Here is a 27,859-nt window from a genome sequence, read left to right as displayed (position 1 = left end):
TGATGTTAATTCTTTATATTATGTTTCAAATATTTTTTCAGCTCGAACATGCATGTTTTAAGACTGATTTAATATTATTTGCAATATAGGTAAAATGCTGGAAGACTACTGGGCGCCATCTAGAAAAATTCTTGGAGATCTGAAATTTCTCGAGAGCTTAAAGACGTATGACAAAGATAATATTCCTCCTGCTGTAATGAAGAGAATTAGAGAGAGGTTTATTGATCATCCAGATTTTCAGCCAGCTGTCATAAAAACTGTCTCCTCTGCCTGTGAAGGACTATGCAAGTGGGTGCGTGCCATGGAGGTATATGACCGTGTTGCAAAAGTGGTTGCCCCAAAGCGCGAACGTTTGAGAGCTGCAGAAGAATTACTGGACATTCAAATGCAGAAGCTAAAAACAAAACAAGCAGAACTTAAGGAGGTAGTTGATCGCCTTCAAGCTTTGAATGATGAGTTTGACAACATGAATGACCGGAAGAGACAATTAGAAAATAATATTGAACTCTGTTCACAGAAGCTTATGAGAGCTGAACAGCTAATTAGTGGTCTTGGTGGAGAGAAGGATAGGTGGACAGAAGCTGCACGATTATTAGGAGTTCGGTACACAGACCTCATAGGAGACGTGTTATTATCATCAGGAACTGTGGCTTATCTGGGAGCCTTTACTGTCAATTACCGCCAAAAATGTCAAAAGCAATGGCAGGTCCTGTGCAATGCAAAGAACATACCGTGCTCCAGTGACTTCAGCTTGAGTAATACGTTAGGGGATCCAGTCAAAATCCGTGCGTGGCAGATTGCTGGATTGCCAGCTGATTCTTTTTCCATTGACAATGGCATAATTGTTTCTAACTCAAGAAGATGGGCTTTAATGATAGATCCTCAAAGGCAGGCTAATAAGTGGGTAAAAAATATGGAGAAAACTAACAGGCTGTCAGTTATCAAATTATCTGACACACATTATGTGAGGACATTAGAAAATGCTATTCAGCTTGGAACACCAGTCTTGTTAGAAAATATTGGTGAAGAACTAGATGCTTTCATAGAACCCATTTTATTAAAGCTAACATTCAAACAACAAGGAGCAGAATACATGAAATTAGGGGAAAATATAATTGAATATTCAAGAGATTTCAGGTTTTACATAACAACCCACTTAAGAAATCCTCATTATCTTCCTGAAGTAGCTGTGAAAGTTTGTTTACTCAACTTCATGATTACACCTTTGGGTCTTCAGGACCAACTTCTTGGAATTGTAGCTGCAAAGGAAAAGCCTGAGCTAGAAGAAAAGAAAAATGAACTGATTATAGAAAGTGCAGCCAACAAGAAACAATTAAAGGAAATAGAAGATAAAATCCTGGAGATCCTTTCCAATTCAGAAGGAAATATCTTAGAAGATGAAACAGCAATTAATATTTTGTCTTCATCCAAAGAGTTATCTGAAGAAATCTCTGAAAAACAGAAAATTTCCTCTGTAACTGAAATGCAAATAGATTCTACTCGATTGGGGTATAAGCCAGTTGCTATTCATTCAGCTGTTGTCTTCTTCTGCATTTCTGATCTGGCAAACATTGACCCCATGTACCAGTACTCACTGATTTGGTTCATTAACTTGTATGTTCAATCTATTGCTAAAAGCAGAAAGAGTGAAGATCTAGAGGAGAGAATTAAAAATATAACCGAGCATTTCACAATAAGCATCTATAATAATGTCTGTCGTTCACTGTTCGAAAAGGATAAGCTGTTATTCTCCTTCCTTCTGACAGTAGGCATTATGAAGGGAAAAGACCAAATAGATGATGAGGTTTGGCGTTTCCTACTGACAGGAGGTATTGCTCTTGATAATCCTTACCCCAATCCAGCTCCAGATTGGCTATCTGACAAATCCTGGGGTGAACTTGTACGTGCATCTAGTCTGACAAACCTCCATGGACTAAGGGAACACGTAAGAGAGAATTTTTCAAAGTGGAAACTAATATATGACTCTGTGAAACCCCATGAAGAAGCCTTCCCAGATGCGTGGAGCACACTGATGGGGTTAGATCGCATGGTTATTCTCAGATGTTTGAGACCTGACAAAATTATTCCAGCAGTGCAGGACTTCATTGTGGAAAATATGGGAAGAACATTTATTGAACCACCTACTTTTGATCTTGGAAGAAGTTACAGTGATTCAACTTGTTGTGCCCCTATGATTTTTGTATTATCACCCGGTGCTGATCCTATGGCAGGTGAGATTGGTGTTAAAAAAGTCTTTCTTTATCTGGTTAAATGTCACTGAGTGTGACTAAACTGATAATAGCGTAGGCCCCTTCATCTGATCTTAAAGTGTCTTTAAAGTACAGAGGGTGGAATGAATATAGTGATGATGAAATGTCTAGGCCTCTGAGCAGCAATTTAGGGATCTAACAGCTTGTAACTTCCAGACCAGTTCATAATTTATGCTTGCACTACAGTTCTTTCAGTGGGTGTTTGGGACTTGCCCTGGTCTTTGTTGCAACTCCTCCCCCAGAAAGTTTCCTCCCTCTCAGTTACTAATAAAATAGTGTATATGACCACACTTATAAACACATCTGTTAAATGTCCTTTAAAAAATAACCACCCAGATTATTTTTAAACCTGGTTTTCTGCCAAAAGAATTATAATATGGAGCCATACTGTAAGGATGTATTTCCAGGAGGTGCTGGTTTTGATGGCAAAGCTGGAGGGTTATTTTTAACCAGATCTCAAGATCCAATTTACAGCTCAACCCCCATAAACAATTGTACCCATGCAACAGAGAGAGTAGAGAACTGTAGTGCAGGCTGGAAATGAGCATTCAGGGCTAAAGGAGACAGGCATTCAACCTGGCTAGTTTTGGAGTTTGGTTTTGGATTTTTTTTTTAGTATTACTTTATAGACCTAAATTTTAGCATATGCCCCAAACACAGTGACTAATAGAGCATTTGATACTTCTGCTGAGTTGTTCAGGTGTTTGGATTTTTGTGTAATATATTTGTTGACTTTTGCCCCTTTAATTACTTTTTACATTATGAAAATGATCAATATAACACAGATCTACTTTCTAATAGACTTTGTGTGAAATTTGCCATCATAGGTTTGCTAAAATTTGCGGATGGTGTTGGCATGGGAGGCACAAGCATTCAAACTATTTCACTTGGACAGGGCCAGGGCCCAATAGCAGCAAAAATGATTTCTCAGGCTCTTACTGATGGAACCTGGGTAGTGTTACAAAACTGCCATCTTGCAGCTAGCTGGATGCCTGCTTTGGAAAAAATCTGTGAGGAAGTTATAGTGCCTGAGAATACCAATGATAAATTCAGGTAGGAGTTTTAATATTTTGCTTTTTTTAATGGGGGTTTTTCTTGCTAGCTGAAGATACTAGGAAAAAAGAAACAAAACTTCTCTTGTGTGAACAACTAAGTATAACATATCATTTGTGTGTAGTGATAAAATAAAGAGGCCTAATTAGAATGTCATCTTTTCTACCTGTTCAATATAATCTACTTTATACTGTATTTTAGAACAAATTAAGGTGTTATCATTATAGTTAAGCAAATAATAAAACTTAAGTCTTCTGCAGATCAATATTGAGGATTTGTCAATATTGATTTTTTTTGATAAATTGTTTTTTAAAATTCTTTCCAGGTTGTGGTTAACTAGTTATCCATCAGAAAAGTTTCCTGTTAGTATCCTCCAGAATGGCATCAAAATGACGAATGAGCCTCCAAAAGGAGTTAGAGTGAATCTTCTTCGATCATACCTTAATGACCCCATCTCCGACCCTGTGTTCTTTAGCAGTTGCCAAAAGCCAGAAATGTGGCAAAAACTGATGTTTGGCCTTTGCTTTTTTCATGCTATTGTGCAGGAAAGGAGAAACTTTGGCCCACTGGGTAAGGTTTTGCAGGTTGTTTCAAAAAGATTAGTAGTTTTGAAACGCATTATTGGAGCCTTCCTGTAAAAAGGCAGTTGTTAGCAATATTACAAGAGTGCAATCTATATTGCACAGAACATAATAAAATATAAAAGCTGTCATTTGCAGCTGTTATTCAGGCAAAGCTACTAAAAATGTTACCCTGGGGGAGAATTAGAAAGTACTAGTTTTCCAAGTAAATATATTATACAGTAGTTACATTAAATTATAGCTTACTAAATTATTAATGTATTACTTTGGTTCTTACCATCAAATCCAGTTCTGTTTTAAATTTTCATAATTAAAGATGTGTCTTCTTCAATTCTGCTTTTGTTATTTATGTGTATACTTCCTTTTATCAAAACTAGTGCATATGTTTACTTGGTATGAAACAAATTTATGTAGCTGCAGTGTGTTCATGACACAGCAATGAAAAGATATGTATTAGTAAGATTTGTGCTTCAGCTTTTGCTATAATCTTGAAATGTTTAGAAAACTATATAGAATTTCTACATTTTATGTAGAAATATATGGAATTATAGATTCCAATTTTGTATCTATATAAAGCTTACCCTCTCCACTGGTGCACATGAAGTTCTCAGCCTTCCATTCTGAGTGACTCTGTCATAACGGGTTACTATTATGAAATGTTATATTTTTACTGAAAGCCACTGTCCTCATTTTAATAGGCAGCTGTTTAAATAAACACTAGACTGCCAGTATGAAGATGTTTATTGCTTTAAAATAAAAATATAATTTTTGTAAGGGACAAAGAGGTCATTTTCAAAAGCAACATCTACTCCTTCCCCCCAGCTGTCTGGGGGAAGAATGATAGTTGCAGCAATAGCCCTATTTTTTGGTTTGTGCTAAGTGTATAGGTTTTCTGAAGGATTCTCTTATCTGGAATATGCTTCTGTGTGGTTTTTTTTTAATTGTACCATTACTCTGAATGTCATATACAAACAACATTAACTGATGGGCAGGTTCATTACAAATTAAAATCAAACAATCAATTAAAACTCTTGTTCTCATCGTCTCCAGATAGCAACAGATTAGCAGAGTACTGAGCAGGTCTGTGTTCTACTTAAGGTAAAATATAATATTTTAGGAGTGTGTGATGCTTATGTTTTAATTATATAGAATGATGGTAATAATGCCTTAGGATACAATATTGTTACAGTGTCATATTGTCCCTGGTAAATGCCAGGGCTGCTTCTAGGTACTGCCTGGCAGCTGTTATCTTCAGCTCTAGCCGTACAGTGCCAATACCATCATTTCCTGAGTGTGGTTATCATATCAGTACAGTGCACCATTGCCCTGTATCTTTTCCAAATTGAACAGGTTGGAATATTCCATATGAGTTCAACGAATCTGACCTCAGAATCAGTATGCAACAGATCCAGATGTTTCTGAATGAATATGAAGAAATCCCATTTGAAGCTCTGACATATCTAACAGGTACAGGCATTATGACCAACATGTATTGACTTTGCTAGGCACTTTCAGCTGGTACAGTGATAAACTGATGAGTTCTTGACAAACTGAGTGGATTCCATTCAGGTTTCCTTTCTTGGCCTTCCACATACAGACAAGCTGGATCCCAAGACCCTCAGGTGTCGTTGCTGTCTTGGCTCATGTATAGCTAGAAGAATCACTAATGGTCCAGCAAACCTCCTGGTCTTTGTTTCATATATGTCAAATGAAAATATCAGTGGCCTGTGTTTCACCTTAGCTGATCAGTATGATCCTGACACAGTAAGCATTGGCAGTTCACCAGAGGATGTGATAATACTCATCAGTTTAAAGCAGGAGATGTTGACCTGTGTGAACAACTTGGTTGCTTTGGCTATTCAGTTCTCTTTCTCCAGAAAGACAGCTGCTTCTTGGCACCTCCTTCATCAATCTTATAAAGATTATTCCTGATTTTTTCTAATATTATGAATAGCTTTATGAAAAAGAATTTTAGGAGTCAGGATTAAAGTAATAACTGAGCTTTTAGCTGTTTTCTCTACTTTATATCAGTGTAAACTTCCCCTCATTGATTGCCCTTTACTTAAGTCTCTCCAACCCCTCCTGCAGAGGGTTACTGAGTATTTGTGATCCCTTGTTTTCTACTGTATACATACATAATCAGGTTAAGTATGCATGAAAGGAACAAGACAAGGATCAGCTATATAGTGCTGTTCAGATTTTGTCAGTTCTAAAAAAATCTCATGAGAATTTCAAGCAAAACAGCTGTTATTTAAAATACAAGATTATTTACTGTGGCATGAGTAGCAGTTTCACAGACCATCTCATAGTGTTCCTTAAACCTTTCATCATGAAGACACACAAATTTGGCCCATAGTTCCAAAGGTGTTAAAGTGGCTGATTTCCATTGAATCAATCCAAGCATAGGACCTAAAAACTTTTGAAGATCTGGAGCTTTGGAACTTCAACTTATTGGAGCTGTACGTTATTGCAAAATAATTTTTATTTGTTCATTAATTTTCATTTTTTCATCCTGGTTTTCTTTGTCCTTTCCCAGGGGAATGTAACTATGGAGGTAGAGTAACAGATGATAAAGACAGGCGTCTTCTCCTGTCCCTTCTTTCCATAGTCTACAACAAGGATATAGAGCAGGACAAGTATATGCTTGCAGCTGGAGGTGACTACTACATACCACCACATGGTCCATATGAGGTGAGAAGATAACAGATGTAAATTCTCTCTGAGTTATTGGGAAAAACCTTATCTACACTGTACTTTGATATGCTGAGTACAACAAATAGAAAGTAAAATATATAAGATCACAAAGCTGTGCCAGAATATATCTTATGTATGAAATATGCATCCGGTGCTTAAAATCTTACACACCCAAGGTGTGATAATCCAATACTCTGATGTTTGTTGATGCAAAGAGCATCATCAGTGCAAGAGCATCATCAATGCAAGAGCATCAGAAGTGCAAGATGCAAAACCCCCGTGTGGGTTTCCAGTTGAGTTGTAGAAAGCCAACAGGAGTCAGGCTTCAGGAGTTTACAGGGTACTGCTGCACCCTCTTACAACTGCTTTTGCCGTGAACGCAGTGATCAGGATGAGGTGGAATGGCACATATATTCTCAATTTTCCCTTCTAACAACTGCAGAGATAAAGAAAGAGCTCAAATCCCACCAGTCTGTGTAGCCTGCAGTTGTAAGGGTGATACATAGAGCATCCTACCCTCTTCTCTGACTCCTACCAGTTCTCCTTGAGTATTTCTAATGTATATTCCTTCTTCTTGCTTTCTCTTGCAACTTAGATGAGGGTGGTAAGAACAACTCCTCACCAAGTCTTTGTATCATTCAAAACTTTGATATTTATCTCTGTGGACTATTCAGTTCCTGGATGAATTTAACAGGGAACTAATGTGTTTGTAAATGGAAAGGTTCTGTCCAAGTTGGGTTAACTGATCATTTATGAATATAGTTAATGTAAATCATTGCACGTTTTGGTATCTAAATGTTTCTTTTACAGTCTTACATTGAATACATACGAAGTTTACCTATTACAACACACCCTGAAGTGTTTGGACTTCATGAAAATGCAGACATCAGCAAGGATAACCAGGAGACTAACCAGCTTTTCCGTGGAGTGCTCCTGACTTTGCCTAGAGAAGCAGGGGGAGGTGGCAAATCCCCTCAGGTAGCTGGGGAAGAAAGATCAACTTGCACTCTGGAAAAGTGCCCTTTCCTGTCATACCCTAGGTCTCAGAGTAACCCAACGCCTCTCATCATGTGACTGTGACATTTGGAATAGGTGTGAATGAATGTCCCTATAGAGAAGCAGACAGATTTGGCATAGAAGAACCTTTAAAGATGGAAGATACCCTAATGACTTTGAATTCAAATAGGTTAATACCACACAGTCCCATGTGGCTGAGTAGAACATACATTTTGAGTGTTTCTTTCATAATTTGTGTTTTAAAATAACAGTGAAGTGCTTAACTTCAGTCATGAATTGTAGTTAGAGCACAGTTAACAATCACAGTTGGTAATGCACCTCAAATCACATCCATCTCTAGGCAGTTTGAAAGTGTGACATTTAATTGCAGTCTACAGGTTCATGTAGTGGCCTGATTTCATCCAGCAGTAGTTGTATGACCATCCCTGCCATTCTCACTAGGGGACAGACTCCAGAGTGCCAGGAAATTTTATCAACTCATTCAGCCATCGGGCAAGCAATATAAACCCATTAGAGGCAAAACTTGTCTTCTTGGTGAAGTCTGTGCTATAATGGCACTTCCAGTCTGTGATTACTCATTGAATTCTTGGGGTTTGAGTTATGATTTTTTGCTTCAGTGTCTACAGTCCCAAACATGTAACTATGTGGCACAAAGAAAGGGGGCAGTTCAGCAGAAGGGAATCACTTGAACATGGACCTCACTGTCATCTACCCTTCCAGGGGACCTGGTTGTGAAGCTGCTGGGAATTTTCCTTCCATCCTGTCCTGGCAGCTCAGTTTACTCATGCCAAATCCATGCCCTTTTGAGACATAGATAAATGACATTTCAAAGCCTTCAGATGTGACATCCTGTATTCTAATACACATGAAAAGTGGAACTGATGGAGCCTCATTTCCTGTGGGGTTGTCTAGTGATCGTATTCTCTGATGTCTAATATACTGTAAGTAAAGCTGCTCTCGTGGCTGGAGTATCCATATGGCCTTCCTGTCATTTTCCCCATGCTGCATACTTTGTCTTTTCCTTCATTGTGGCAGTAGTAAGATGATGCTTGTCTATCCTGCTGATGTTTCCTTAGAAGTTGCCTAAACCCTTTTGCAAATTATACTGCAATTACTAACAAATTTAAAATTTCTGAGAAGGGAAAAGAAGCAAGCAGGCACATGCAGAGACAGACAGAATGATGCACAAAGAGAGTAAGAGCATGTTAAGCACTATTTCTTTAGGAAAATGGACTAAAATAGATATGTTGTTATACAGAGAAAATATAAAATCTATAGTGGTTTATGGAATATAGTGAATAAAAATAGATGAAAAAAAAAAAGGAAATTCCTCACACACTGCAAACCTGTGATTTCAGGAAACTGTTGAAGATTTGGCACAGGACATCCTATCCAAATTACCAAGTGGCTTTGATGTTGAAGAGGTTATGAAGGTATACCCAGTACTTTATGAAGAGTCCATGAATACAGTTCTTAAGCAAGAACTAATTCGATTTAACAGGTATGGCTCAGTGTTTTGTGTAGGACCAGTAATACTGGAATATACTTGCGTTCATCATTGCAAGCCACTCACAAGCCTTCAACAATACATTGTTCCTAACGTGATAGAGTCTGCTTTGGATGAACCTTTTAAAAAGACTCGAAAGCTGCAGCTGACTGTCTGAATATAGAAACAGTACCTATATTTTTGGAGTATGAACTTAAATCAGATTTGAGTTTGTTGTGTTGAGGTAGGGCAGCCTACTTTATTGTTTTTACATCATACCCAGGCCCCAATATTCACAGTACACTATGTTAATTAGGGTTACAATCTTTAAAGCTCTTGTCACTTGATTTCCCTTTGTCCAGATTGGGAATTTTCACTGTCTTTCATTTCTCTGTGTTTTTTGTTTTTCCAAAGTAAAGTAAGAGTTTTGATAACTACAGGTTACAGATAACCAATTTCTGACAGGACATTTACCAGCTTTGACTGGCCCTTCATTCGAGCTGGACTCAGAGGTCTTTAGCCAGATATTAAGAAGTCAATAATGAGAAGACAATTTCTTTGTTTTATCTGAAGGCTTACAGAAGTTGTTCGGAGCAGCCTCATTAATTTGGGCAAAGCCATTAAAGGCCAAGTGTTGATGTCATCTGAACTTGAAGATGTTTTCAATAGCATGCTAATGGGAAAAGTACCATCTATGTGGGCTGCCAAATCCTATCCATCACTAAAGCCACTGGGAAGTTATGTGTCTGACCTCCTCTGTCGTTTGGTCTTCTTCCAGGTATGCTAAACTCAGACTGACAGGTCTAAGGACTTGCTGCTTGAAAGCTGAATGAGTAAAATATGTATCAGTGCTGCCCTCACTCAGCAGTACCCATATAGCTCAAGATTGTGAACTACTTGCACATACTCTTGACCAAATACACACTGCATCAACAGCACTGGAATTAGCTGGCAACTGCTCAGCAACGGGAGTTGGGAGTACAGTCCTTTGGTGCGAATCCAGTGCTGTGCTTGGTAGTTTCCATTTTTCTATTTCTAGAAGATGCATTTTACTTTGCATTGATATCTTAATGACTTCCCTGCTCAAACTGAACCAGGTGTGAGAATGCTTTAGAAACAGTCTATAACAGGCACTATTAAATTTTTTAATATGTGACTGTAAATGTCTTTCAAGTTTAATAAAAAATGACACCATTTCCACATGCTTTTTGAACAAGCTATTTTATTCTTTACTCACCCTTCCATTATTTCCCTTGCATTCTTAATGCTCTCTTTAAATTACTTAAAATTTCAGATGTACTTTAAAGAGCTGAGGTACTGAGATCTGGTGGAACCCTGTACAAGTCAGGGGAGTAGAAAGCTAGAAAAAAGTGTCTGAAAGATTTGTTTCAGCAGCAGAGTTTACTGTTTGCTGGATCAGAGGACCATATGGGCTTCTTTTGACTCCAAATGGCTTAGTGTGGGGAAGTTCTGCCCTTGCCTTGTTTTCCTATTGCCTTTGTGATATCCAACAAAGATACTGGCCTGAGATCTCCTTGTCTGGCATCTTTGTACTGGAATGATTTCCTCTACTAGGATCTGATGTGTTGGCTGCAGTGAATGTCCTCACAGTGATCAGTGAAGATACTATGTAAGAAAATTTGGCCTTTTTTCATGTTAGGAGATTGGTATTTACAAGACTGTAAAAAAGGGTTGATAAGTGTTCAATTTTTTTTTTTTTTTTTTGCTGACTAGTATCTAGACTTACCAAAATATGCTTATGCTACTTTCTGAAATTTCTTTCTCTGTAGCACTTACAGTGGTTTCAGAATGAGTGGCTATTTTTGTTGTCATCATAAATAACTGACTTCTGTGATTTGTTGTCCCTGAAAAATATAGAACTAATGGTAGTATCAAAAGAATCCCAACAAGGTTTAGATCTCATTGTGCTGTTTGTATCTGAAAAGACATCCCTTTTCTGGTGAATTGGCACAGTGAAGCCACATGTGTATTTTTTTTACGTTTGTTTTTTCTCTCCATATTCAGGATTGGGTCATCAGTGGGCCACCCACAGTCTTTTGGCTCTCAGGATTCTTCTTCACTCAGTCTTTTTTGACTGGTGTTTTACAAAACTATGCCAGAAAATACACCATTCCGATTGACCACATTGGATTTGAATTTGAGGTAAGAAAATGCAGAGGAATTTTGGTTTTCTTGAACAGCTTGAAACATGTTCTGGGGCAGCAAGGAATAGTTTTTAAATTAAGAGAAACTTTATTTAAAGGAGCAATTTCAGACTATCACTTATCGGATTTAATATACTCTAGATAAAATAAAAAATAAAAATCAAGCAATGGTTTAATCATTCTAGGTGATGAAACAGGAGCACACGATGGAGAAAATGCCAGAAGACGGGGCTTATGTGCGAGGCCTTTTTTTGGAAGGTGCACGATGGGATAGAGAATCCTTGGTAATTGGAGAATCACTTCCAAAAATCCTCTATGATTCTTTGCCCATAATTTGGCTGAAACCTGGAGAAAGTTCCACATTTCTTCATATGAACATCTATTCGTGCCCTGTATACAAAACAAGTGCAAGAAGAGGTGTCTTATCCACTACTGGCCACTCAACCAACTATGTTCTTTCAATTGAACTCCCTTCAGACAAGCCCCAGAAACACTGGATAAATCGAGGTGTGGCAGCACTATGCCAGTTAGATGACTGAGAGTATGCAAGTCAAAATACATTTTGTTATTAAAAGATGTGCTTTACTCCCCAATGGCTGATTTTTTTTTTTTATATTTGGATTTCCTGCTGACTTAAAAGCAGCTCCTACATTCCTTTGGTTTTTAGCTATTATCAGCCACTGAGCAAGAGTGAGTGAAAATAGAACACTACAAACAGAAACTTATTTCAAAGGCCTGAGCTTTATCTTACAACAGATCAGAATGAACAGAACTCCCTCCCATCAAACTGTGTGCCATACACATCACTACAAATCTTGTGAAATCCTAATACTACCACCTAGTTGCTATCATAGAGCTTTTTGTTGTTGTTGTTAAAATAAAATTGGGACCAAAGAGTTTTGCATCTGATTCTAATGGGAATCTAATCCACAACTCTTGCAAATAAGACTCTGTGGATTTGCCTACTATTTCTGTGTCCCAGGAGTATAGTTGTTGTCAACATGTAAAACCAATCCTCAGCTAGAATGAACTACCAGAGCTGTATTATAAACCTATAGTAACTGACAGTCCTTGAAGATGTGCCTCAGAATTTCTATGGAAAACTTCTAGACAGCACATGCACTGAGAACCTGCCGTTTCACAGAGCAGCATGCTTGTCGCATAATTTTTAAACTTTTTAAATTTTGGTATATTTTACCTACATATCCCAGGTGACTGATAAATGGAACTGTTCCCTTTCTACTATAGTCTCATTTTACTTCCTCATCTTGCCCTTTTACATGCTGGAGTAATAACCACTGAAATTTTGTAGTTATTTAAGCCCTTTCATCGGAGAAGCTCAAAGTAGCTTGCAAACATTAATTACAAATAAAATAGCCTGAACATCTTCAAAGAGCTGTGCAGTCATTAACTAATCCCCACAGCATGACAAGAAGGTACTAATGATGCATCATTAGACTTCTTGTGTACACAGTACACCAGAAGCACAAAGATCAAGGCAAACATTTAAAAAAAAACCCACTGTGTAAACATCCACTAATTTGGGGTCTTGTATTTTTTTTTCTTTGCCCAAATTGCAGCATTTTAATGACTTGCTTGAGGCCTCACAAAGTCAGAGATGCAGCTATAATTCAGCAGTTCCCTGTATCCTGCTACAATCATTAAGTGACGCTTCTACAACTCATTAAAATATATGGTTCTTGTCATAGGAATGCATCTGTTGTGTTGTGCTTAGCTGTTACAGGTGAAAACAGCATTCATAATTGTTTTATTAACCACTGGTTTGTTTTAGACAGATATTCATCAAATAACAACTTTTAAGAATGGTAACATACAGATAAGAAAGAAGTGTTAAGGTATGTTGTACAGTGCTGCTCTGGACAAAGATATACACAGGTAATTAGTACAGTATCTTCATGTACATATGTACCATGTTTGATGCCTCATTAACAATACGCAGGCATTTGGTGCATCATTATTAGTGGTGACTAGGGCAAAGATGTCAGGCCGGGACACTTAAGGTTATTTTCAATAAAAGGGACAGAGATGTGCAGGTGTTTCAACTTACTGATAAGAAGAAACTACTCTTAAAGAATTCAGACTAAATGGCATTTGGCACCTATAGCAAAAATAAAACTTTTTTTATGAATGTTACAGCACAGTCATCCAAACTGACAACATTTTTTGAGACTTGTGTTTCAGAAGATCTATAATAAAGATTAATTAAAATTGGTCCTTTATAAAAATTGTCTTCTTAGGCCTCTTAAGAGGAACACAGATACTTTGTACTTTTCATATCCTTATAATTAACTGACATTTACTACATATTTAAAAAAAACCATTGTGGTAATTACCATATTTTTGAATGGCTGCATCTAACTGTTGCTATCACATCAACAATTCAGATCATTGCTTAAGTCACTGTGGCATCAAAGATAACAAACCAGCCACAAGCCCCCTCTTAGAGGTGCTTTTCACGCAGGCCAGAGGCTGGGCCTAGCTGTTAGGTCCTTCCCAGTCGCTGCTCTCAAAAGGATCCTTCTATTTAGATTTAAGCTTATCCATGCAAGTGACTGGTGACAGCTTACCTGTCACTGCTGAGGCACTGCTGAAACGGAAGCTGGGGCAGTGATAGAGTAATCCTTCTTAAAACACTAAAAGGAAGAGAAGTTGAAATTTGAGGACTGAGTTTCTTCATCCTTCTTCAGATAATGCTAGTCTTGCAAATATAGTCCTCTAGATTAAGCCATTTTAAATTAAAAGCCAGATACACTAACTAAATTACATTTTATGTAGACAGATTACTTTTAAACTGTGGAAAATACTGTGGAATAGCTTGCCATATCTTACTTGTTAATCAACATAATCTTTTTGTCAACAAACACTAACGGATAGTTTATTAAATGACACAGTTGTGGTTGTGAATATATAGTGGCTTTGCTACTACATTGTGTGCAATGTCCTTGTTACTGTGTTGATTTTCTAAATGCTTCTTCTGTGTTAATGTTTAAATTTGAGATGAAGGCATCTCTTACAATGTAATTAAAGATGTATTTCAAGGTTTTGTAGATGTGACCAAAATATATAGGTAAGAGTCTATAAATGAGGGTTCATGCATCTGTTGCTTGCCCCTTCACCAGGGATGAGGCATGGCTGAGTTGCTTTAGGTGAGGATTGCTGAAGTATGTGATTTCTTGGACTGTCCTTACTATTAGAGAAAAAGTAATGGAATTTACTGTTGGGGGATATGTCTTAGAGGTATTTTTCTGCGGTTCTTTGAAATGAGCTTCCCAACCTTATTTCCTGAGCATTCTCTAGACCTTCCTGAAGAATGATAAGCTGGCTAAACATTAGAATTCACAACCTGTCTTGGCTGAGATGCATTAAAAATAAAAGGCAACTCAGCTGTTAGTTGGACATGTTAAAAGTGTGAAACATTTTTTAACAAATGAAGTACCTAGTAATAGTAATGTCAGAATTCTTGGCTTTACAGATTTAGTGTTTCCATTTCTTAATAGAAGCTCTCACTAAACAAACCATAAAAACCACCTGTAATTACTACAAATCATAGATTCACAGCCTTGCTAATAACTCAAAGCAGATGGAAAACAGATGCAGTACACAGACACTACACAGCAAGAGATTATTTTCTCCTTCAGAACAGCAGACAGATTTTTCAGCTAGGGATGCTGTAAGACAGATAGAGTTAGTATATTTTCTTAGGAGATGGAAACCTTTCTTATATCCCATCTGTACAAAAATCCATTTCAGAAACAGAAAGTACTATCTCTAACTTTAACACTGCTGGGCTGTTAAAGAGAAAATTATACAATGAAAAAGCAAAAGACAAGACAAAGGCCCTGAATTATTCTACTTATGAGTTCCTATAAGCTAGAATGTTTTGCCTAATAGCATTAGAAAAATTAGTGAAAGGTGCCAGTCTTTCCTGTAATTACCATTATTGAAAATTAATTTGTAAGTGTGGTCAAATAAGTGACCTTTCTGTCTGTGGATAAAAGATGGATGTTACTGATGGATACATAGTAGGGCCCCAAGAGACTGAGGTCTAGGTTGCCTTATTTCCTCCAAATCTAAAAGGTATTACAAGAACAAACTTGTATTAGGAGGAAGATAGATCAGATAACCTGTTTCAGTTCTGTGATACTTCCCTTGGAATAGATTGGGTCACTGCTTCAACTTAGTGAGCGTTTCCTCACCCCTAGACAACACCGAGGCATATGTTCAGTAAGCAGGTGCTGACTCCATCTTCTTAAATGATTGTGTGCTTGCTAATGTGTTAAATTTGTTTTCATAGGAGCACGGCTTCATAAATTACAACCTTACTAATGATGGAATTAGGGACAGAATTTCCAGAGAGATGTTATTTCTATATTCAAGGCCAGATATCGTGTCAACAAATTACTGCTGCATTGCTTACTTGTTAGCTTGGAGGAAAGTTCATGCAATTGACTCAGGATTTTTATTTCTCAAGAATATAAAGTTAATGTTATATTTTTATTCTAAACTGTTCTAAAGAATCTCCTGATTAGTGTGATAAATTGGAAAGAGACAGTATTTACTGGAAGGGGAGTAAGAGAGTTAAGGTCGTAAGGACAGAGCGTACACTGGCTGAAGCCAGTGCATTACAAGCTCTTGAGAACTCTGAGGCAGTTTAGGACAACATCTTTTTGCAAGTAAAATTAATGTGTAAGAATGACCTATTGCACCATTGTTGGGATACTTCTTGACAGAAGTTATACAGTCCTTGGAATTTAGTACAATGTGTACCAGTTGAGACGTCTGCCTACCACTGGACTGAGCTGCAGATTAAACTTTTTTTTAATGGAACTCCCTTAAAATGGTAGTTTGCCAGTTTGACCTCCAAACCCAAAGGACTCTATTTAAGACAGATTCTCTTTACCATACAGAGTTTAACTTAAGCTGTGAAAGAAGGGTTTTGCTCTCCAGAGTTGACAAAAGAGCCAATCTAATCCTTCCTTTAGCTGAACAGCCTGAGGTTTCAGCAAATTTCAGTCTTTGCATTCTGGTGCTGGAAAGTAGTGAAGATCAGGCACTAATTAATAATCTCTCAAACATTTTGAAAAATTAATGGTCTAACTAGCATTTTAAAGCATCCCAAATAATGTCAGGTTGTCATTGCAGTTCAATTTACTGGTTTTTCAGTTAAGTGGATACTCGAGTACCTTAAGGTTACTTGAACATTTTTCAAATTGCTTTATTTATATTTACCTTCAGAAACAAACTCATACTATTATTTCTATTTGGTGTAAATATTCTGCAATTTTAGGGATGTTCTTTTGAAATAATCTATATCTTACAGTATGTGCTCAGGAAAGAGTTGCGACTATAATACAGACAGTAAATTTAGGCTGCTCATTTACATAGCTGTTTATTCACCTGATGAGTCACAGCATCAGCACCTCCACTAGCCACATGAAATTTAACAATTAAAAAGATTCAAATGATAGTTTATTGACAAAGAATGAGCCTAAGCTTCCATTCAAACCCTTGTCTCTGCACATTTTGGTTTGGCTCAGCTGACACATCTCTACACTGGTGTATGAGAATGATGATAGGAAAAGACTGTATTTGGACTTCTTTCGGTGAAGGATTAAGCATTGTGTATAATCTTGTTATTTTTGACTGTCTTTATTCCATCCCCCTTTTCCTAGGCTAAAGGAGTTTTGTGTCTTCCTGGTAGCAGTAGATTTGCAAAGCTCCCACTGACAGAACAATTGCATTTTACATGTTCCTTCCACATGAGGCATTCCCAGGAAATAATTACATGGGAATAGATACCTTTGTGGAATGGAGCCATAAAGGGCAGTGAGAAATTGGGCTAGCCAGTACCTGTCATGCTGACTTGCTCTTCTCATTGTTTCCTTGTACTTTCTCATTCACTTGTATTTTTTTCACTCTTACAAGTACATGCTTGGGGGAGGAACTGTCATTCTGTTCTGCATGTGACCAGTTTTATCTTATTTTAAAGGTAGGTAAGAATATTTCTTTGCCATCATCTATTAGGGCTTGGAGAGTTTAAGATGAGTTGGAGAACTCAGAAAATGAGATTTCGTTGGGCTTGCCCACTTTAGTAGAAAAAAATATACACCACATTTTTCCAATTTGCCACCATTAACTTCTGGCTGGAATAGGCTGCTGCTTCTGCCCTCTGTCCTTAAAGCAGCTGTGGGCTGTGCTCCCAGTACAGTGTGGCTCCTGTCCACAGCTTGGTCTCATTGGTACTCTTAGCCTGAAGGACAGAAGGGTCTCCTAACTTTCCTGAAGAGAATTTGTAAACAACCTCCTAAAATCAGAGGACTGAAAAGGAGCCAAAACAATTGGTGGCCAGTGAGGGAGAAATTAATTTTGTTTCACTTCCATTCACAAGTCACCTGGAAAACAAGAATGCCACTCGAACTTTAAAGACAGAAGAGATAGTTGTAGATACTCTCTATTAATAAAGTTGGGGTTCTGTCCATAATGTAAGAGTTAAAACCTAGCACTAAAATAATTGTTGAGAAAGCCAGGGTGCTGATTATGTTGAAAAGCTGTAACCATGTAAAAATGCACAGTGAAGACACCCAAAGCATCTTAAACTCGCTCCCACAGTGATACCCAGAAGGGAGAGTTTTCAGTCAGTCTGTATGTGGGAACCTGAGGAACAAAACACTGGAGTGTTTTACTCCAAGTTGTGTAATGGCATTCCAAACTTTGCATTTCACATCCACACCCTCTCCAAAGGAATGGGGAAAAAAAAAAAAAAAAGCTGACGTAGAGGCTCTAAGCCACTCCTCTGTAGTTTGTAAAAAGGAAAAAGAAGGAGTGGTGGCATTTCTGCTGTCTCTTTGCTACTGTCTGTTTAGAAACAATACTTCACTATAAGGATACTATGAAATTGGAACGTTTCTCCAGGGACAACAGGCAGAGCAGGGAGAGGAGAGGAAGGAGTGCAGCTGCATGATGCAGTCACTGTATTCCCACTTGCATTATGAAGCTCTGGAGGCACTGTGTCTGCTTGATTCTCCTGGACTTTCTTGATTTTTGCTGACCCTTACACAAGGCACTGCTGCCTTGAATCACAATTGAGCATATATAATCCTCAAACCACCAGAGAATTCTGCTATAGATTCACACAGTCTGAAAACCTGCTGTAATTTGTCCTGATGTTAAAGTAATCTTTGTATTACACCTCACTCCTTGAAAAGTGTTACTTTTATTGATGAGTCAGTGGTTGAAATGTAATAAATACCAGACTAACCTTATCTATCATATGCAATGTATCAATTAGCTTTTTGGCCTCAGGAAATGTGTGAGCAAGTGACCAAAACAGTTTAATTCACAGATGTGTGCACAAATCACCTGGATTGCAGTCCGCAGCTTAAATGATGTGATTACACACCACATCTTAAATGATGGGTTATGAAACTTCATCATGGGATTTCAGGTATATTGGCTTAGAAATCTTCCTTAACTTTTCCTGGTGTCGCAATGTGCGGCCTTGTTTATGGGCAAGACCCATAGGAGGCAGATGGATCTGGAAAAGAAAATCCCACCAGTTAGGTGCAAACTGAGAAGGTACAAGAAAAAGGCAGCATTTATACAGACTAGGTTTCAATGAGTTCTAAATAATTTCTTCACACTTTGGAGAGGGCAACTGTACTAACTTTTCTGTTTATTAAAATCCTATATATTTTATGCTTTAGTAACCTTGTTTTGTAGCTTGACACCAGACTGTAATGATAAAATACTTGTTGAAATAGGACTGCTGACAATGTTCCAGAGCAGAAAGACCTAGAAACCCCTAAAGATTCCTCAGTAGATGTCTTAAAGCAGTGTGCTTTATGCATACCTACCTAGCAAGTCACAAAATAACCCCTAACTGTATGTATTGAAAGACTGCCTTCTTATTGTCATGGTTATATATACCATATTAAAATGCACAATCAATGTCATTGACTCCACAAGCAGAAGGAGCAATAGGTGACAGGCTCTTCCTTTGATTGACAAAGTCTTTATATTTCATAAGACTGTTAGTGGGAGTCATGCAGCTATATCCCCCCTAAGTGATTGAAAAATGTAGGTGTTAGCAGTCAGATGTTATTGTTGCTGAGGCTGTCATCCTGTAAGAGAGCTGTTTAGGTGCAAATAGTAGTAAAAGCACTGACTGCAGCAATAGAGATTTCTAGAATCTGAAAAATAATGATTATCCAGTTTGTCTGAGAGCGCTGATCTAGGACTGATCCTTTGGGATTTTGAAGCTGCTGCAGAGCACACATTTCAAGCCCATTTCTAGAAGCACTGTTTGCCAGATGTGCATTGTTATGCTGTATACTGGAGAAAAAGCTGTATGCGAAACCGATGCTAACAGTGACCATATTCTAGGCAAGCATCTGATGAAGATACAATTAAATTTTGACCATGACTGCCTTGATAAGGAAACTACAGATGTGAAAATATAAACTGATCAACAGAAGTAGACAGGAAGTCTCTATGGGAGGCAGCATGAAGTACTACAGGCAGAAGTGACTGGGCAGTGAGGAAACTATATCGAATGGTGCAATAGAAGACACTCCTGCAACTTCTAGCATTTCAGTAATCTTGGACATGTTTTTTTCTAGGAACAGGGGAAAAGAAGCAGCAACATAGGCAAGTGCTTTATAAGACCTGATTTATGACCAGGAGAACAGCTACATGTAATGTTGGCTATGAAAATTATTGTATCTATGGCAGATGTAATTAAGTCTTTTTGTTCTCTCATTCTCTTTTATGATGTGGAAAGATTAACTGATTTGATTCCATTACTGTATTTTTCTACATTCATTGGTCAGACAAGACTGCCTAAATATTCACAAACCTTGGGAGTTTAGCTCATGCAACCACATTTACGCTTTGACTCCTTATTTTGAGAAGAAATTAGCCAATTTACAGTGAAATAAGAGAGATGGACAACATTTCAATATACACTTGGCTTCTTTGGCTCTGATTTAGCATAACATTTATATACTGGCTTATCTAAAAATTCAGTGCGCTGACAGTGATGTGAACTTAAGGTTTTATTGTCCAGCAAGAGCTAAGTGGAATAGCTGAAGTCTTTGTGACTAGATTTATACTCACAGGTCTCGGGTAGGGGATGTTATAGTGAAGTCCAATTTCTATTCTTGCCTCACATTCTTCTATACACTGCTTAATCAATTTTGGATCTGTTACCTAAGATCATACAAACAACTGTTTTGTACAAGTACAGCAATTAGCAATTGGAAGCTCAAGCGCAAATGATGCACAGCCACATGACCTCCTTTAGCTTTTTTTGGCAGTCCCAAGGATACAATGATTGTATTTTTCACATCCATAAAAGGTAACATTAGTATTTGCCTTGACTCAACAGTTCTGGGCTTGATGGCACTGGATATTAAGGCCCAGAGGCTGTCACGACTAAGGCTAGACATGGCGGTTTTTACCCAAACATGGTATTTTCTCTGTAGAAAGACAATACACATGTAAACTACTAATATATCACGAAAAAACCCACATGCACCCATTCATTGCCCTGCAACATAGCTAGAGTAGAAAGGGAAAAGACTCCTGGTCTTTTGGTCTACATTCTGTTATCATCCTATCCAGAAACTTCCTTTGAAGTCAGAAATGTGGTGTAAATTGTGACTTAAATTCATTTTTTGATTTTGCATTACTTCAACTTAATTCCAGACCAAAATGGGATATACGTAAGAACTGTGATCTTGAATTACAAGAAGGGCCTCTGATTACCACGGAGTCTGTATCGCCCCTTTCAAAAGGGGTTTGAAATTTCTTCCTTAAGAAAAAAATTAAAGTGCTTCTTTTAAAAGAAGTGTTAATAATTGCTGCTTTGAAAAGAAAAAAGGAAGTATAAGGAGCTACTGAGCTCTGTTTGCCATTGCATGGGTAATGATACACTTAGCTAGCTTTCTAAAAGATCAAAAGCTGCTTCAATTACATAGGCAGTATATATTTGGAACTTAATTTTTTTCTTGGCATTTTTTTAGTGAAAGCTCTAGACATTTTAGACTTCTACAGTAGTTAATGAAGAGCTGAAATGGTTTGAGTTTTCTTATTACTATCTCAGGGGTGTATAACTCGAATACACCAGCATTTAAGGTGAATGAAATTTTGGGAAATCAACTCATATTCATATCTTAGCATCCAATCACTGAGACAGTGCAAAGAGCAAGAGGAGAATAATTCAGAAATTCAAAACTGTAAGGACACTCACATCTTTGTTTTTTCGGAATAATGTTCTGGCTTCATTTTTAATGTACTCTTTCTCTTTAATAGTTTCTTCTATCTGTCCTGATGCCGATTGCCATTTTTTGGCTATTTGGAATATCTTGCGGTAAAGGCTGAGAACTTCTTGTCGAGTAACTGGTGTCATCTAAAAAAGCAACACAAAACCCCAAACATATGCATGAACACTTAAGTTGCTAAAAGGCCAGCAAGCAGTACTTTATTCACACAACTGAATTAGTTTAAAAATATTTCCACTATCTAAAGATATGCTGAGCTGTATGAAAAAAACAGAAATAGCTGTAAACAATAATTAGCTGTTGAAAGCTGAAGACCCAGTCCAGCAAAGTATTTAAACTGATACTTAAACCCTTCTCCATTCAGCTTGAGCTCTTGCTCGAAGTTAAGCGCTTGCTTTAGCGCTTTGCTGAATCCCAAGCCTGGGACAAGAATGCCTGTGTTGTGTTTCACTGCTATTTCGCAACAGACATTGGGCAAGTCAACAAAACTCTGAGCATCCCCCTTCCTGTGAAATTGTCATACCAGTGCTGTCCCTATCTTTGCAAAGCATCTTGAAATCTGTGAATAGAATACATGATAAAACCACCACAATATTGCTGAAAATCAGTATCGGTTTCAGAAGCTGAGAAGTTTATTTGTGATACCACTACAGTATGTAGTGATGATTCAGCTGGAGTTTGATGTGATGAAAAGGTGAGGAAAGCTATTTTATCTAAGCACTGCAGGAGAGGCGGACTAACTGTGGATTTAGGAAAGTCCTGAATGTCTTGATTTTCAGAGCTGTGTACCTGCTGAGCCCACTGAATCAGCCTCCAGGTGTGATGAGTCTTTGTTAGAGGTGAAGAATGAAATCCTGTTCTTATTCTATGTAAATGAGTATTTTATCATGTAAGTCGTGACACTATTTCATGCCAGACCACAAATATCTCTGAGACAAATCCACTGCTGGAATAACAACACTTCTGACATGGATGAGATTCACAGAAACAATGATTTCTGCTTTAGGGACACTGCAGCTGTCACAGGTACCCCACTGGCCAAAGGGGGATGCCACAGCACGGAAAATGATATGGATACATTGCGGAACAAGTGTAGGGGACAGGACATTTTCTGTCTCAGGATCCATGTGCCAACCTGGCGCTTTAGTTAGTTACTGTGGCTGAATCTACCCCAAATCAGAGCTGTGAGCTGAGACCAGGAGAACAATCTGGAGCAGGATAATTCAGACAGCCTGAACTGTCCTCCGGAGGGAGCACTCTCTCCCTCGGTGATGGAGGGAAAGCTGCTTCCTCATGCGCGCACCTGAACTACTGCGGGGAGTTTGGCAATGTGGCTCTCGCTCATCTCCTTGCAGTCTGCGGCAAGTCCTATTACTGTGGAGACTAGAAGAGGGGTTTGAACCAAAGTCTTCCCAAGCCATACAGTTCTCAAGTGGCTGTCTCCACCACAGCCGCTGAGCTCCACTGCTGTTTCAGGACGGACCTCCTGCGGCTTCAGACAGTCACAGCGTCTTTTCTTCACCAAAAATGGAATTACAGATGCTAACCTGAAGACAGGATTTGGCCCATTGAACTTTTTATTTTAAAAATCCCAAACTATTAAATCCTAGCCTTTTTTTGTCTTAACTGTTGCTACGATCTAAAGATTTTTTTGTTGTTTCATGAACTGTTAGGGCTCTTAAGAAGTACAGACATAAAACTGGTTTTCTCTGATTCTTAAGAGAAAACATTTTTATTTTGCTATTTGTATTTCAAAATTTTTAACCAATTGTATTTTCCCCCTAGATATAGAAATTATTCTTTTAGAAGGTATTTCTAGTAAATGTTTATGGTATTTTCTAGGAAACAAATACCCACAATAAAATAGCTAGGTAAGTCAAACTCATCAAACATTTTGGAATAAACGCTTCACTTTATCCACACTACAGTTCCATTTCAGGCAATAAGTCATACACAAAGCTACGCATGTACATGTATCTGAAAAATCATTGCTTCCCTCTGTCAAGTACATATTTTGTACAGAAAATAATCAGTTCAATTACAAGGGCTGACCTAGAATAAACTGAGTCCCAAATCATGTTCTTGCTTGGAGCCCCTCCTGACCTCACCCCTTTGCTTTTATTTGAAGGTGTCACCTGTGGTGGAGCTGGTGATACTCTTTGTTCCCTGCTGATAGCTAATTAAAGGTAGTACTGCACTAGAGACTTTGAGCTTAGGTTTTCATGTAATCCATAAAGAAAATAAGAGGAACAATGTCATGGGAAAAAAATGTTTAAAATACAGGTTTAAATTCTGATCTATGCATCAGCCAGTTTCCAAGGCCACAACTTGGGACAGTGCCCTTGGCTCAGAACCGTAATCACACCTGTTGCTTTTGGATTTTAAAAATACCAAGAATCTGTTTATAAAGATTTTCTTTAAAGTTTAGAACCAACATTTTTTTTCCTCACTATTTGCTTTGGCTCCCCCACCCAGAACTTATTTTTTCTTTCTTTAATCTTTTGGTGTTGGAATTGATACAGAACTGTGTGTCCCCTCATCTAGGCATGGGCTGCATTTCTGCATTATTGTTCTCCTTCCCACATATGCTAGATGATATAAAAGACATTAAGCAGTTTTTCATATATACTCGGCAACCAGCTGCTTCCATGGCTCATTTAGTCAACAATTTCTAACATTACAGACCTGCTCATAAACCATTTCTGCAAAGATACATAAATGAAAGTGTGAAGAGCCCTTCACAGAGAACCCTCATCTATCACGGGAAAGGATGAGAGCAAATAGGACAAAATTCAAAGCCTGGGTCAGATTCTGATCCAATTGGGATTGTAAACAGGGAATAATTCCACTGAGAGCAAAATTACCTCCAACTTAAAATGTCGTAAATGAGATTGGAATTTTTTTCTTTGGTAGAAACTGAGCCCACACCAACCGAAATGTGACAGTACAAGTCATGTATCAGGTGTAATTTTGTTAAGTGACACTACTTGTATTAGTTTTGTGGGTGTGCAAAATGATTCTGAGTGGGACAGAAAGGAAGATAAGGGAGGCTTTCATGTCCTTGTAGTTACTCATCTTGCAACTTGCAATCTTTGGCATTTAAATCATAATTACATTTCACATCTCTGGAATGCTAAATGGATGTTACACCACTTTCCCACTAACACTCATCTTGTGGTAGTCACACCCATTGTTTAACTTCTACCGCCCTTCATTTCATTGCAGAATGCAGCCCACAGAGGTTAACCACAGGCGTTTTTGTCAAAAAGCACAGGGCTATTGTATTAGCTGAGCAAATTTCAGGTGTTTACTACAACAAAACAAACCCAGAAGAGGTCAAAGGTAGGTCTGTACACAGAAATGTATCAAATGGGAAAAGTGGTAGGTTGCAGGCTGGTTTTGAGATGATTGTTAGAATTAAGCTTTTGGAGGAAAGCCAAGCGTTGCCTTCCAAATAAGCATTTGCTGGATACTGTGGCAGAGTTCTGACAATGCAGGGTTGTATCAGTCTTTTGATCTACATGCAAACCCCTGTTATCAACATGCAGATCAAGCACATGAAATATCCCATTGTATCCAAACTTGCAAAGGAGGCATGAGCAGTTAATGAGTTACTGCATGATGAAGATGCAAACTTTTTTCATTGTTAATTAAAACAAATAATCCTTTAGACTATAAAATGTAATAACAAGTTTTTCTTCCAGGAAACAAATATGCATTCCTTTGGATTTTTAGATGGTTGACGCAGAAGTTCAATAATCTGAATAATCAGTGAAACACCGGTTGTCTTTTGCTATTTGCAGGTCTGGTTAGAATTTAAATCAAAAGTTTATATAAAAATAAACAACTGCACTGTAAAGTGACTCCAATAGTGAGCTGTCAAAGCAAGTTAGGACAGAAGGCAAGCTGCATGGAGACTGACTACTTACATATGAGCAGCTAAATTACAGCTGCTTCCCAGCTAAGAATGTGTGTCCAGCACTCTCCTCCTATCTGCACAGCTCCTTTACTGAAGTTGTAAGTCTATTTTATTTCATTCTTTCTTTCCAAGTCAAGCATTAGCTACTCACTTTAAACATAAAACCTGCCAGCAGTAAGTACATGGAGGATTTTAGGAAACAAAGGGTGAAAGTAATAGCTCATGGGGAAAAAAAAAAAATAAAATTAAAACAATAGATCTCTTCTTTTACATCCCAGCTAACTAGGGCACGTGTTACTAACACACACTTAGTGCTGATGCTGAAACCATATTTGCTCAGGGGAGGAGATGGTGGGAAGCAGAACTCTTTGTGAAATAATCTGAAAAAGCAGCTTTGAACTTCTCAGGTGTTAAATATTTTATTTAGGAGCAACACAGCTTCTACTTGACAGTTGGTTTGCTCCTAAAGACACAATGACAAACTGCTGGGCTGACTGTCTTTTGAATCAAGCTATGATCACATTTCTGTTATGGAAATAAATGACATAATTCAAAAGCATAGTGTATCAACATTATAGTATGGAACATCATTAGCTACTGCCTGTATGAAAAACTGTATCTTATATTTTCAAATGCACTCTTTGGGTAATGTTTATTTAAAGAGAAGCAAAAAACTGTGCATATCTGGCTTTTTTTTATTTTCTTAAAGAGCTAAATTATACCACTTAGCTAAATAGTGACCTGCAGTCTCTCTCCTGCTGCTAATGCAACAGATAATCAATCATTCTTTTCACAGCTATCCACAGCAACTAGAGGTCAGTAATCTATATTCATCTTTCATGCAAGTCTGCCAAAATGAGTCTGCAGTTCTTAAGGCAGCAATGAATTTGGTCTATCATTTCCTTGAGGGACAACAACTGAAACAATGAGTTCCTGTGGCACAGGGAGAAGTGAAGGGGTCACAGATTCCTGTGATAGCTGGGCAGGTCACATGCCTTCCAGTGATATTAAATTTCAAAACCCAGTTTCCACAAAAGTAATTTTATCTTCTTTTACTCAAATCAATGACTTAGTGGCCTGTGACAGCTAGTACCCTGCAAACATCGGCCACATGTGGCTGCAGCATGTACCTAGCATAGTGAAAACTTAATGTGATTTTTCATTCTTGATTGAACATTCATACATTTTTTATTTAAGATTCAGCCAAAACCAAATCATAGCAAAATTTCAAATCACAGCTAAAATATTCCATTTCCACAGGGTGAAAACCAAACTAAAATGAAAGATCATATTCTTCCATGGTGGTGTTACATCCTCATTTCTACCAGTGATGTAAGCCTGCAAATTTCAAGATGTTTCCATCAAGGATTAATCTGACTCCAAGTATTTCTCACTGTTTCCATCTACAAGCTGCAATCATAAACCTATGCCGATTTGGTGAAAAAGAACCAAGTTACTGAATGGAATTATTCAGTAAACAATATCTGAAAGCAAGGTGACTTTCACATGGTTTGAGATTTTGTCACAGCAGTATCTTTCTGCTGGCAAACTGAAGTGATCTGAAACCCACCCCGATCTGAAACACCAATCGACACCTCTGAACCAGCCTCACTAAGTCTTTGTACTTACACTGTTCATCAGCTGGGATGAGAACTCTGCCATTCTATTCATGCCTCGGATTTCTGACTGAATTTGGATCTCTTTTAAACTTTGTCTTACATATGGAGCGGTCTTTTGATCATAAAAATGAAACTGCATGCAAAAAGAACATAATTAAATAGTAAAAGTGAGCGCTTGGATTTTATCACTGGTTTTCCTATGTAATTTCAAGGAAATGAAATTGCAGAAAATTAGGATTCTACAACATTCTCTTCATTTGAATAAATGGAAGTGGAAACACTTAACTAGTCCCTTTTGATCACAGAGTTTTCATTTCCTTAGTCTGAGGTGGTCTAAGAATTCTCTGGTTTTAGTAGAACACACAGACGTGCTCTGGGAGTGCCTCCTGTGCTGTAGTAGCCTCAGGAAGAACAGAAATGCTGACTTGGACTGTGGAGAGGGGGAGGGGAAACACAAAACCAATTGCTTTACACATTTTTTTTAGCTTTCTTCTGAAAAGCATGTAGTGTCCAGGTAAACTCTAAAGCAATATGAGCTTGTTTCTAATCTTGTGCAACCCTGTTGCTCATGCTTTCAAACCTTTAGAACCATTTTTGCCTCCTTTGTGCTTAGTTCTGTATTAGTTGCAAGCAGAGAAAGAGGTTTTAATGCAGTGCAACAAATTCAGCAGAGAAAATGAAGTCTCAGCTATCCTTGAATAGCCTTACTTATATAATATAGAAGCATACAGAAATATAACAACATGGAGACAAA

General features: G+C 37.9%; 2 protein-coding genes across 7 annotated transcripts in view; one reads left to right on the top strand and one right to left on the bottom strand.

Annotated features, from left to right (window-relative positions):
- The window catches only part of DNAH3 (dynein axonemal heavy chain 3), a 61,375-nt gene extending 49,519 nt beyond the window's left edge, over nt 1-11,856 (top strand). Inside the window, exons 52-61 of the mRNA XM_026858636.1 lie at nt 90-2,231; nt 3,098-3,323; nt 3,649-3,893; nt 5,255-5,371; nt 6,441-6,595; nt 7,409-7,576; nt 8,974-9,116; nt 9,675-9,879; nt 11,127-11,264; nt 11,452-11,856. Coding sequence (XP_026714437.1) covers nt 90-2,231; nt 3,098-3,323; nt 3,649-3,893; nt 5,255-5,371; nt 6,441-6,595; nt 7,409-7,576; nt 8,974-9,116; nt 9,675-9,879; nt 11,127-11,264; nt 11,452-11,805 — 3,893 coding nt within the window. The 3' untranslated portion in view covers nt 11,806-11,856. The remainder of the gene's footprint in view (nt 1-89; nt 2,232-3,097; nt 3,324-3,648; nt 3,894-5,254; nt 5,372-6,440; nt 6,596-7,408; nt 7,577-8,973; nt 9,117-9,674; nt 9,880-11,126; nt 11,265-11,451) is intronic.
- LYRM1 (LYR motif containing 1) lies at nt 1,170-27,269 on the bottom strand. 6 transcript variants are annotated; one of them, XR_003399432.1, is made up of 5 exons: nt 27,116-27,261; nt 21,537-21,695; nt 20,402-20,494; nt 18,647-18,821; nt 1,170-1,279 (listed from the first exon to the last, which is right to left on the bottom strand). XR_003399432.1 is itself a non-coding variant. In XM_026858633.1 (4 exons), exons 1-4 carry the CDS (start codon nt 27,242-27,244, stop codon nt 18,705-18,707), a joined length of 498 nt encoding a protein of 165 aa, XP_026714434.1. In that variant the 5' UTR covers nt 27,245-27,260; the 3' UTR covers nt 18,482-18,704. The 6 variants fall into 6 exon arrangements, 2 of the variants coding, with proteins under 2 accessions (XP_026714435.1, XP_026714434.1); XR_003399434.1 differs by lacking the exon at nt 1,170-1,279 and adding an exon at nt 11,556-11,656; XR_003399433.1 differs by lacking the exon at nt 1,170-1,279 and adding an exon at nt 11,879-13,920.
- Nucleotides 27,270-27,859: the final 590 nt, after the last annotated feature.

The sequence above is a fragment of the Athene cunicularia genome (genome assembly GCF_003259725.1).
Source record: "Athene cunicularia isolate RWA chromosome 14 unlocalized genomic scaffold, athCun1 chr14_part1, whole genome shotgun sequence".
Lineage (NCBI taxonomy): Eukaryota > Metazoa > Chordata > Aves > Strigiformes > Strigidae > Athene > Athene cunicularia.
The sequence above is the reverse complement of the archived record's forward strand: the minus strand, read 5'-3'. Positions and strand labels throughout refer to the sequence as shown.

Excerpts from the sequence above, each read along its gene's own strand:
- LYRM1 (XM_026858633.1), bottom strand. The coding sequence starts at position 27,244 with ATGCAGTTTCATTTTTATGATCAAAAGACCGCTCCATATGTAAGACAA. Across the intron at positions 21,696-27,115 it reads CATCCCAGCTGATGAACAGT|ATGACACCAGTTACTCGACA; the intron begins GTAAGTACAAAG and ends TTGCTTTTTTAG. Across the intron at positions 20,495-21,536 it reads TATTCCGAAAAAACAAAGAT|GTAACAGATCCAAAATTGAT; the intron begins GTGAGTGTCCTT and ends GTATGATCTTAG.